Source organism: Gymnogyps californianus, chromosome 3 (assembly GCF_018139145.2).
Source record: "Gymnogyps californianus isolate 813 chromosome 3, ASM1813914v2, whole genome shotgun sequence".
NCBI classification, from domain to species: domain Eukaryota; kingdom Metazoa; phylum Chordata; class Aves; order Accipitriformes; family Cathartidae; genus Gymnogyps; species Gymnogyps californianus.
The window spans coordinates 100,963,558-100,976,622 of record NC_059473.1 but is presented as its reverse complement, the minus strand read 5'-3'; the positions used below and the strand labels follow the sequence as shown (position 1 = coordinate 100,976,622).

General features: G+C 40.3%; 1 protein-coding gene across 1 annotated transcript in view; it reads left to right on the top strand.

The window, feature by feature from the left end:
• The window catches only part of GFRAL (GDNF family receptor alpha like), a 29,084-nt gene extending 16,019 nt beyond the window's left edge, over positions 1 to 13,065 (top strand). Inside the window, exons 7-10 of the mRNA XM_050894222.1 lie at positions 149 to 408; positions 5,523 to 5,621; positions 11,919 to 12,000; positions 12,978 to 13,065. Of these exons, the coding sequence (XP_050750179.1) occupies positions 149 to 408; positions 5,523 to 5,621; positions 11,919 to 12,000; positions 12,978 to 13,065 (529 nt within the window). The remainder of the gene's footprint in view (positions 1 to 148; positions 409 to 5,522; positions 5,622 to 11,918; positions 12,001 to 12,977) is intronic.

Sequence of the window (13,065 nt, the reverse complement as noted above, 5' to 3'; positions counted from 1 at the left end):
TAGGCCAGCTGTCACTGAATATTGTGATTTTTAAGGCTTAAGTGGTACCTTGGGAATACACTTTCTTTTCATGGTGATCCTTAAATGTCTTTTTGTGAAATCACAGAGTTTTTAAATTGTCATTGTATACTTCTTTTTTTTCCACCAGGAAAAAATACACAACTTTCCAGTCAAAGTGTTGGAGACACGTGACAAAAAAATGCTACGATGATGAAGCTTGTCTTGAAACTTTAATCAAGGGTGACATGCCCTGTTCTGCAAACACTGCTTGCAAAGCAGCCTACATTAGCAACTGGGGCACAATGCTGCGCGTGGAGTGTACCTGCCAGAATTTACCTCCTGCAGAGCAGTCTTTGTGCAAGCTCTTCCATCACATGCTTCACAGCAAATCCTGCTTCAGTGAGTTACGTGAGTAACACATAATACGTTAAAGAATAATTAGTTTTAAAGAGTACTAAAATGCTGACTTACACCAAATCTTTACTATACCTTTGCTACCACTGATTTCAGCAAGATTTGTATCTTTGGTTTTTTAATCATAATCAAAATTTTTCTCTGGTTTGGGGAAATATTTTATATTAGTAGTAAATCAATAAAATCAACTACATGTCTCATTACATGAATTTGTTGGAATAACAATAAAAGAATAATTTCTGGGGCCTATAATATTATACCGATTAGAAAAGTTCCAAAGCCTTCCTCTCATTGGCTTAATGCTGTACTTTGGTACAGTGTTTTTATAAATAATATCATAGAATCCTAGAATCATAGAATGGTTTGGGTTGGAAGGGACCTTAAAGATCATCTAGTTCCAAACCCCCTGCTATGGACAGGGACACCTTCCACTAGACCAGGTTGCTCAAAGCCCCATCCAACCTGGCCTTGAACACTTCCAGGGATGCAGCATCCACCACCTCTCTGGGCAGCCTGCTCCAGGGCCTCACCACTCTCACAGTAAAAAACTTCTTCCTTACATCTAATCTAAATCCACCCTCTTTCAGTTTAAAGCCATTACCCCTTGTCCTATCACTACATGCCCTTGTAAAAAGTCCCTCTCCATCTTTCTTGTAGGCCCCCTTTAGGTACTGGAAGGCTGCTATAAGGTCTCCCCAGAGCCTTGTCTTCTACAGGCTGAACAATCTCAACTCTCTCAGCCTGTCTTCACAGGAGAGGTGCTCCAGCCCTCTGATCATCTTCATGACCCTCCTCTGGACCTGCTCCAACAGGTCCATGTCCTTCTTATGTTGGGGACCTGTCCTGGTTTCAGCTGGGACAGAGTTAACTCTCTGAAACCAGGACAGGACCCCAGAGCTGAACACAGTACTCCAGGTGGGGTCTCATGAGAGCGGAGTAGAGCGGTAGAATCACCTCCCTTGACCTGCTGGTCACAGTTCTTTTGATGCAGCCCAGGATACGGTTGGCTTTCTGGGCTGCAGACACACATTGCTGGGTCATGTCGAGCTTCTCATCAACCAACACCCCCAAGTTCTTCTCCTCAGGGCTGCTCTCAATTCATTCTCCAGCCAGCCTGTATTTGTGCTTGGGATTGCCCCAACCCACATGCAGGACCTTGCACTTGGCCTTGTTGAACTTCATGAGGTTTGCACAGGCCCACCTCTCAAGCCTGTCATGGTCCCTCTGGATGGCATCCCTTCCCTCCGGATGGCATCCCTTCCCTCCAGCATGTCGACCACACCACACAGCTTGGTGTCATTGGCAAACTTGCTGAGGGTGCACTCAATCCCACTGTCCATGTCGCTGACAAAGATGTTAAACAGCGCTGTAATGACACATTATATAATATGATACATTATGTTGTTTTTTCTTTCTTTTCTTCTTGGAGTCTAAATATTAGTATAGCTTACACACATTTAGCAACAGACTTCATTCCACAGAAAATAAATGATTTAAATAGGATCATTCAAAGAGAAAGCTGCTGTGAATGGAGGCTTCAGGATTTGGCCTTCAGTAAAAACACTAGGATTAACTCAGATGAAATGTAGGTACTTTCTCAGAACCAGTAAAGCCTTTCATGTGCTAAATCAGCTACTTACTTTTGTTAAATATAAAAGTCCTTGCCAAGTTGTTGTTTAAGAGAGAATTGTTAGTGCAATGAATGTCAATATGGGAGCAAATATTAATGTTTTAGTCTGAATCAGGAGTGTGCCTTCGAAGCAAATCCCCTGTTTGTCCCCACTTATTGTGCTGTGGGTCACATCAAAGGGTGGTTCCTGGACTCCTGCAGCCTAAACCTGAACCTACAGTTCTTCTGCTGCCTCTGCAATGCTCCAGCTACATCCAGGCATCCGGTCCACGGACCAGATTAAAGACCAAAGTACCATTTTCTCCTCAAATCTCTGATCTATCACACCAGTTATTTTGCTATATAAATCCTCTTAGGATACACTACTTGCTAGTGCATCATACCCTATGCCAGTCGTCTTCTATATGTAATTATATATATTCTCAGCCTAGCTTGGGAGAGGTAACTATATCTAAAGATCTCAATGAAAAGCAATGACTATTTCCTAGTTCCATCTGATGGACTGTCTTTTAAAAACATGTATTAATTGCATGCATGCATTTCACTGGATGAATTAGCTAATTTTTTAGTTTTAGCAGCCAAAATGTTACCACTGATAAGGATGTAATTTTTTCTTGTCACTCAAAGTCCACCCAGAAATTAAAATCAAGTTGCTGAAACACTGCCCTTAAGCTTAGTTAATCACTACTAAAATTCAGACTCTGAGAAAAGTTTAAAAATCATATGCCCACTCCCCTGGAAAAGTGATACCATAACACTGTGAGACTTGAGACTGCACTGGTGGTGTTTTGCTGATAAGCATTATTTGTTTGTTTGCTTTATGTCTGCATCTAATGGTCCAAATGAGTGATCACATCATTGTGTTTGTTACTCTTTACCTATAAAGCAAAAAGATGATGCTCATGTCATAATAATCTAATAATTGCTCATCAGCTTTTGCCATTCCCTGAAGCAGTCTCAGGATAAAATGTTTTTTGTGATGGAAACTTCCCTAACCTAATTGGGATTGAAGAACAGAAGCTTGCTTGCTCCTGTGGTGAAACGAATTCCTGCTAGTTAAACAAGAACAGTTTGGGGATCCAGGGCCTTCGGCTGGGTAAAGGATTGGCACCTACTCTACAGAACATTTGCAGAGTCTTGTGAATCTTCCTTTTGTTTTTTCTACATGTCTATTTATAATGCAGCTAAACTGAAGAGAGAGATGATTATGGGTTTGATTGTAAGGCACCGTGTTAAATGCCATTATCTGCATGGCAGTTCAGAGATGTGGAGTGAGTCCTCTGTTGCAGACCTCATCCAACCCCTCCTGCAAACTTATTCATCTGGCCTGGGTGTGAACTTTGCATAACTTTCACTCTTACAGTGGTGATGACTTAACACTGAAGTCTTTCTGAATAGGCAAATACCCAGGGCTGGCAAAAGGGATCTTTGCCTCTAGAACTGGTGTGAACAGACCTGCAAGTGATGTTTACACCATCACAACTTCCTACTCTTGTATGGCACTGCCTTGCTACAAATGTTTGCTCTTGGGGCTGCGCTTACAGGATTAAAGCTTGCTGTAAACTCAGCAAAAGGCAAGAACTTTGAGTAACTGGCTGCTATATAAGACAGAAGCACAGCATGGATCAGTGCCAATTTAGGATCGGTGTCACAGCAGGAATAAGCAAATATGCCAGTGACAGAAAGTAAAAAGTTAAGTTTCCAAAATCTTTTAACTCTGGGTTGTACTTTTGGATCTCATAAAAACACTACATTACAAGGAGATTTAGTCCATTGCTATTTAGACGACATTCCAGGCTGCAAACATGAGACTTTGTCATATTGTTTTCATTCCTCTAGGGAATAAAAATTTCTCGTCTTACAGTTCATGTGAGTGACTGTCGTGGTTTAAGCCCAGCTGGCAACAAAGCACCACGCAGCCGCTCACTCGCTCACTCCTCCCCCCTGGCCGGATGGGGAGGAAAAAATACAACAAAAAAGCTCGTGGGTCGAGACAAGGACAGGCAAGGATCACTTACGACTTATGGTCACAGGCAAAACAGACTCGATTTTGGGGGAAAAATAAACCAATTTAATTCGTTAACAACCAAATCAGAGTAGAATGATGAGAAATAGAACCATATCTTAAAAACACACCTTCCCCCCACCCCTCCTTTCTTCCCAGGCTCGGCTTTGCTCCCGATACCTCTATCTCCTCCCCCCTCAGTGGCACAGGGGGCAGGAATGGGGGTTGTGGTCAGTTCATCACACATTGTCTCTGCCGCTCCTTCCTCTTCAGGGGGAGGACTCCTCACCCTCTTCCCCTGCTCCAGTGTGGGGTCCCTCTCACAGGGGTCAGCCTTCCATGAGTTTCTCCAACGTGAGTCCTTTCCACACACTGCAGTCCTCTGCAAACTGCTCCAGCATGGGCTTTCCCACAGAGTCACGGCCTTCTCCAGGCCCCGCCACCTGCTCTGGCATGGGGACCTCCATGGGCTGCAGGGGAATCTCTGCTCCACCGTTAACCTCCATGGGCTGCAGGGGGACAGCCTGCCATCTCACCACGGGCTGCAGGGGAATCTCTGCTCTGGCGCACCTCCTCCCTCTCCTTCACTGACCTCAGTGTCTGCATGGTTGTTTCTCTCACATCCCACTCCTCACTGTAGCTCCTCTTCTTCTTCTTCCATCTTCTTCTTCCTCTCCTGCTCTTTATTACTGTAGCTCTTCCTCTTCTTCTTCTTCCTCCATCTTCCTCCACCCTTTTACTCCACCAGGAGTCTTTTTCCCCTTCTTAAATATGCTATCCCAGAGGCGCTACCACCACTGCTGATGGGCTCGGCCTTGGCCAGAGGCGGGTCTGAGTTTGGATCCAGGGAAGCTTCTAGCAGCTTCTCACAGGAGCCACCCCGGTAGGCCCTTCCCCGCTACCAAAACCCAACACAGTGACCATGCATATTCTTGCATGGTTTAGCCTCTTGCTCTGTAAACTGTTCTACTTAGGTAGACCTTTCATTTGTCATTTCAACAGAAGATATATATTTTCAGATACATTAATGAAATTATGCCCACAAAGAGGACACACCTTTGTGAAAGAATTGAGGCCTAGCAATTCATTTGGAGAATAAGCTTTGCCTTTTGGAAATTATTTCAAACTACTACCCATTTCTCATCACCAGTATATTGGTTTGGTGAGCCCACTTCTTTTGGTGGGCCTATTTCTAAAACTGTTTCTGTGAAAAGAGAATTTAAGCTGTTTTGAGGCAGAGAGTATTTTTAAAGCACACTTGTCCCCCATAAGACAAACTACCCGGGAGGTATAACTGAGATGTCAAACGAAGAACTTTCATTCACTTTGTTCATTGAGTATCAGTAAACAATATTTTTAAATAGCTGCCTTTATAAATTCTGTGACTCTTTTCAAAACAACAAACAGTAATATTCACTTAAATTATTATTTTAAAGTAATATTTTGAATGGATCTTTTCTTTCCAATATTCAGGTCAAATTTCCATGAAGAAGAAAGGTTTTCATTGGGTAAATACAGAAATACCAGGAGAAAAGCTTTCCAGAGCACAGCTCCATTCTTCTTCAATTAATGGTGAGTTTGGGCAAATTGCTCCATGATTTTAACAGAAGTACTCTTGAGATTTCCCTTGTATATGATAGGGAAGACTGAAGGTTGGGTCCCTTGGGTGGGTTCAGGCAAGTGAGCTCTACCTGTTGCTCCCCCATTCAACATAATGTGGAAAAATCTCTCTACCTGTTTGGCTTAGCTTATATAACCACAAAATAAAGATAATGAGACTGAACCAATTTCTCTGATAAGTGGTTTTGAAATAGATGTCTCACAATCACTATATTATAATTGGGGAAAATTAAGTTATTAAGCCCGCCAGAGCCTGATTCTCCGTACAGTCATTAGAGAGTAGTGGTCATAATGTGGAATACAAATTATTAGCTTTGATGTCACACCTACTTCTCTCCTATTTCTCTTGACTTTTTGTGCCATAGTAGTTACAACAACGAAATTAGGAAGCTACAGTAAGTGGTCTGAGAAGGGGCTTGTGTTACACTCCATCAGACTTTACCTTCTCATGCAACAGAAGGGCACGCAATTGCGGATCATGATATCCCATGGGCTGAAGAGCTACATCTGGTTTTATTTCCATGCATTTACAGTAGCAATTAAGTGACATAAAGTTAAGGGAGATTGAATTAATATACAAATATTCTCACGGTTGAAATAATATTAATTTTATATTTCCTTTCGAAGGACCCAGTTACAGAGTGAGAACACTAAAGAGCTTAATGCACAAACAAGAATGACCTGTTCTACCTTGCATGGGGCAGATTACAATACTCCAGACATCATTACTACAAATTAGCTCCCAGAACTGTTCATACTGAACACCTTTAACAGTGAAAAAATAATTCAAGCTCTGCATGCAGTACAAAATGAAGGGGTTTCTATTATCTCCACCCTTCAACTATTGCTGAAGGGGGCAACCCGGGAAGTATAAAAATAGATTCATGGGAATGGAATTCCTGAGACCTGTATGTGAATAATCAAGCATTCAGCTGTAATTTTAGCATTAAAATTACTTACCTAAGAATCATGCATGTCATCTAAGTGCTCTGTGTAGCCAGAGAATAAAGTCAGGGACCCTCAGAGGAAGATTAATCCCACCTTTTCAGACTGCCTTTGCTGTGTCCTGGAAGTGTTGGCTTCTCTTTGCCAACTAGAGGGGGAGCCTGAATCTCTAGCTGGAACGAGACTCTAGTGGTTAAATAATGCAAGTTATAATGCAAGAAATCCTGCTCTAAGTGAGAAAATGTAAAATGTGAGATACTTCACCCCTGTGACTAGTTCTAACTGCAGACCTTTCCCTCAGAGATTCAGATAAATGTTTGCAAAATGCAGCCTGCACCCAGTTAATTCTGTTCCCATTGAAGTCTGAATACTTTCCAAAAACCTGTCCTTGAACTCTTCACAGAATTTTGGATAGCTTTAGAAAAATAAAAAGAATGCTGACCAGCCTAAATCGTACAATAAAATATTCCTTCTATTGGAGCTGTCATGTACACTAGCTGGGAACTCTCTAAGCTATAGATGTCTCATAGGAAGCCAGGTCAAAGAGAAGAATCTGATTCAGGATATCTACCTGATGATAAAAACCATATTGCAAATTGTTTCATAAATCCCACTGCCAAAAATCTAACCCGGTATCCTAGGTTAATATGCTGGTAAATGTGCATAACTCTGGCTGCAAAGGGAGTTATCATCTTTACAAAATATTTATCTTTACTGAAATCAAATCCCAAGAAGAATCCCAGAGTGCAGAGGCAAAACAGTTAAGTTGTCAAATATGGCCTTTTGTGTGTGTGAAGATATTTGGAGATATTTGCTTCTTGGCTATTTTCTGCTTGGAAAGCAGGAGATACAATTTGTTGATGTCTTGTCCCTATATCAAAATCTCAGAAGAATCCTTTACTTAGCTTGTCATTGAAAGATACAAGGATGTCTTTCACCAGTTCAAACTAATGACTGTCTACAGATGAACATGCTCAGAAGAAACTCACTATTTCTTCAACTGTTTCTTAATTTTATAATTCAAAAAAACACTGTTCAAAAAACAGTAAGATTTCTCCATTCTGTTCAGTGGCATTGCAAACCATGCCATTGGATAAGATTGGTTGTAATAAAAGGAGTCTTTCATAATAAACAATAAATCTAAACATACATACATATAATCATATATATTTGCAAATAAATATAACCCTGTTCAGTTGGTAGAATATTACTCCAGCTTTTGGTATGATTACAGGATTGTTTAAAAATCTTGACTGGATTTACACTCATTCACATACTGAGGAGGGTACAGGCCATCCCAGTCTGTGGGCTGATACAACCCTGTTAACAAGATGTGATGTGGGCAGAGTCCTAACCATATAAAAGTTAATGAGACGTCTGCTGTAAGCTCAGATGGGGCCAGAATTTTATGTCATTTTGGAAACAACATCAAAAAGTGATAAATCAGAAAAAAATTCTCCAAAGTTCAAAAATGTTGTTATTGCCTACCTAGTTATGCACTTTCAGCCTGGTTTTGACTTTATCTTATGCAAATTATCTCCATGATTTTACAGACCCACATAATTTAAAAGATTGCTTCCCACACTTGAATTTGAAAAATGATTCATGTGTGAAGATAAGCATTTACTTTCATCAGCATAGAGCTTTGGAGCTAAAGAATTTTTTGGCTGGAAGGGAAAGCTAGAAATACAGAACTCTTATCCTGTTCTTGTGAGATACAATAAAATTGGGCTTGACCCAAAACTGTTGAAATTAATCTCATTTTGTCTTAAATTGTGGAGTTAGCATGTATTTCCTATTGAGGAGTTTTGCCGTGCTGAGAATCTAGATAAACAAGTAATTGGCAGGGTTTATCTATAATTACACCAGCTGCTGTGGGAACTGAGATTAGTTCAACTCCAGCAACTTTAATTTGTAAGGTATGAAACATTGTCAATCTGATTGTTTTATAAATGTAGAAAAAAGCCTGCGACAAGCTGCGGGTAGCCAAGAAACCTCTGAGCACCAGCCGGAATTAATCTGTCCGATGAATATTCACAGCCATTTCACTAGGTATACATAAGCAGGTAGATTTACACAAGAGTGTAATCCCACTAATTGTTCCAGCTGTCGAGCCCACAGCTATCCTCTACTGAACTTTATCACTGGAAGTGTCCTTGTGTCTATATAGACAGCTCCAGCTAGTTTTTCACTGGTACCTGCAGCCCCCGTCGTTGTGTCCCTGAGGTTTGCAGCCCATCCTAGGAAGGGCAAGGCATGCATCACGCAGCCGCAGTGGCCCTGCTGTAGACCCGCCCCGAGGCGAGAAGGTCCACGAGCTTCTCATGACTACAGGCCACCTCCATGGGACACAGCAGCCCTCCTAGCGCCTTGCAGCCCTTCCCCTTGCAATGGAAATGACTGCTCTCCACTGGTGTCGATTCACTCTCTGCAGGACCGAGCTGGAAACATCTTGTATTTTAGCCACCTCCTATTATAAGTCTTTCTCCATGGTACATGCCGATATTTGTACCCCTTTCTCCATCTAGTCAGAGAACCCAAACCAGGTTTGCTCTTCTGTAATTCAGTCAGTTGAAGAGAAGTACTGATACAGGGACAGCTGTTTCTTAGAAGAGTAATGACAGGCCTGTTACGTACACTACATTTTTTACCATTTCTGCTAAGAATAGGAAATTAGTCTGACTTTTAATCATGTTTTTAATGCTTGTGATGGATCTGTCTGCTCTACAGTGAACTGTGAATGGGCACACAGCATGAGAGCTAAGGTTGTTTACTGATCCATAACTACAAACGTGCCTAATTTCAGTCAGTGTTTTTATTTTTTGTTTAGGGCGCTGTTTTTTAAGCCTTAACTCGTTGTTATTTAGTTCATGTTCAGACGATCAATATCATGTATAGAGAGATCAAAAAAATGGGATAATGCAGCCTGTTATGTCATACAGGAATTTAAATGTGGATTCTGGTAGTTTTCATGGACAGGATTTGGGATTAACAGAGCCAAAATTTCATATCTGTATTTCTTAACTTCCCTAGCACTATTTCACATTCTAAGAACTGATTGGATATAGACTAATAGTGAAAATTTATATAAAATATTCCTTTGGATTTTTAAAGAAGAGCAGAGCGCCTATCGAGAAACACACACCCCAACAAAATTTTTAAGGGAAGATGAATAAGCACATTCAAGTAGTTAAACCAGAAAGAATATATAAAATGAAGAATTAGCTCTTCAGCCACAAAATTGTGCCCTCTCCTAGCCTTACAAATTCCCTCACTTCTCAGAAGGCAGGAGAAAATATATGGCTTCTAGCATGATCTCATCATTAACATCTTTCTTGTGTTCCCCATGGAACTGAAAATGTTATAATCAACATCTCTTTCACCAGCAATTACTTCACCAAAACCATACCATTTTACAAGATTTTGACAAAAAATAGAACATTTTGATTTAATTTGATCATTTCAGTGTTTTGTTTTATCAAAATGAAACTTTTTTCCCAACTTTTTAAAGAAAAATATTATAATGTTTTGGTGAAATTATATTAGCCTGTTCTTAACCATCCATTAGTGTCGCTCCTAATAATTTTCCTAGTCTTGTGGTAAGCGATGTACTTAAAAAACATCCATTTGCCTTAAATATGTGTGAACCTCACTTTCCACTTTCCAAAAAACTAGGAAACTTTTGCCCCTACAACTGCTCCTGCAGTTGTAGAAAGTTTTAAAAAATGACTAAGTGTACAATTAAGATTTAAAAAGCCTAAAAATTATTCTTTTCCTAAAATTCATCATCTTAAAGAAATGTTGTAAATTGAGAGGAGGGCCAACTGCTGATCTATTTTTTAATGTATGATATTAGCAGTCCTGCACTGAGACTAAGACCTCACCCCTCTTCCTTCAAAAATTCACCACATCATTAAATATTTTTCCATAGCTTGCTGCATTAAGTGGTATGTTCACTCTGTGCAACTTGTGATGGTTCAATCATTGCTTTCATTTTTCTTTTATTGGAAAACTTGAGGTTTGGATAGCTTTTTGAGAAAAAGTGACAATAATAAAAACCAGGCAGGTCCAACCCCCTGCTCAGCTCTTGCCCACTGCTTGCCTCGTTGTAGAATATATATTCACTCTCTGTTACTGGAGCTGCTCCAGTATCCATACCGCCTGTGTTTGTATTACAGTATACACTACATTTGTTGCATACACGTAGTGTATACAGAAACATCTCATTTAGGGTCTGTGTGTCCATAAGCACAAACACACAAACACACAATATACATAATAACTGATAACTGATTCAGAGGCAAGAATTTGGCCTTCTCACAGCCCAGGTAAGTGGCCTGGTGATGGGGCTGTGACTCCATCTCTTCTTCAGTGAGTATTTCCCTGACTACATATTTCACCTTGGGAACAGCTAAGGCCATATTTTGCCACTCTGCATTTGAGTTCCTCTATAAATAAAACTTATTTAATTGTATAAACACGACAGAATCAGTGCAACAGGAAAGTAACAGAAAGGTCTCATGTTTTATGCTTGCGGCTCTGGATTTGACTCCTCTTGTCAAGTCATCTACCCTCTCTATCCCAGGTTCAGGGCTTATGTTACGTTCTCAACTGAAACTTTTCCTTCAGAATATTTGATCAAAACTGATGGATTCATTCCTCCAGGAAAAATAAGTTTCTCCTTATTTGGAAAACAAAAGTTGAAACAACTCCCAGTTTTTCAAGATTTGGAATTTTTAGCACATAAGCCGCCTAAGTGACTTTTTGGTGAGAAGCCTGAGAGAAGGAGGAAATTCCATGGGCACGGGGCCCAGAAGCAGTGTTAGATCCCATTTTACATTAATTTGATTCTAGATCAAGTATTCCTGCACACTGCAATTATGGTAATAAGTGAAAAAGGAAAAGAGGTCTGGCAAGTAAATAAGAGCCAGGTCTCCTCTGATACACGGAATAAAATTAACACCTTAAAATCAATGGGGAAAATACTCCATAACACAAATCAGAGTAACAAGCTGCTGCAGTTTCCCTGGAGTGGAACAGAGTAAACGGCAGTGCTACACATATGCAGTGCTATTGGAGCTGGTATTTACTAAAAGGAGTCTGAAAATCATTTTGCTGGTGAAGGAAGAGTTATTCGTACCATTGCCATACCATCTAGGTCTTTTTCCTTCTTTTAATTACTGATGTCAGAATTGGTTGCTAATCTAGCTTGCATATGTATGCATTCCAATTCAGATCTCAAATCTGATTCTTATTACTGAAGAAGGAAATGTTTCAGGTCTGCTTTCTGTTTTTTACTTCTAGGGGAAACAGTCTACATTATTGCCTATTCCTCCTGCATAGTTCTCATCCTAGGAATAGTCCTGCTGACTCTCCTAAAGATCAGGTAATTTGATAGGGATATTAATCATTGGTTCTAGGAAATTGGAAAAGCAGAAAATAAAATGTTTTGACTTAGTTAAGAGGTTGGCACTGCGATTGTCTTTAGAAACAGTCCAGCATGCCCCCGTGATGGAAAGAACTGACATTGTGGGTGTCAGCAAGAAGGGGTGAAATACGATGCGTATCTACAATGCCCTCCATTCATGCAGAGATCCCAGGCTTCAGGAGGTTTCATTTCCTGTCCCATGGCAGGGGAAGGTGAAATCTGAATTCAAAAATTCTGCGAGGCTACCTTCCTAGCCCTGTAGCAGGCAGAGGTAATGCAGACAGGAAATGAGAATATTCAGCATTATAACATATTTAGAAACTGAACCGTGAATGCTGCTATTGTAGTTAATATTCTTGCCAAACGCCATTTTTGCTGATAGGATTCTGTAAACATTCCCCCCCACACCGTATGAGAAGCTGCCCATACAGCAACGCTTGGTAAGAAAACAGAAATGTGCATTCACTTAGTTAAATGAACATGGCCTTTTCTTAAATGATACATTTTCTTGGACCAAATTAAATGGCCAGATTTCAAGAATTACACTGTCAGATGATAGGTAACAGAACATGATGTAGCAGGAGCTATATATAGTGGGAGGGATATTGAGTCAAATTTCATTATTAAATTCAGAGGCAGATCAAAGAGGAATCATGCAGAAAAATGCAAAAGGCAAGTCAAGGATATATGGGAACAGAGGCTTTCTCTTTAGGTTTGCAGTTACAGGAATATCAGCATATAAATAAAACTCAGATTTAAAGAATACAGGGGATGGAAGAAAGAACAGTACATCAATAATGGTGAAGGGAATTATTTTATACCACAGTGTTCATCATAAAAAGAGGGGAATTTTGCCACTGATTTCAATTAAGCCAAAGTTCAAACCAAAAGCTGTATAGTTTATTGTTAAATACATGCACATTCTTTGTTTTCAGAGCCTGCAGAACAAAACATGAGTCAAGAAGTCCCTCGCCAGACCATTCTTCTGAAACATTTATGGTCCATTATAAAAGTCACAGATGA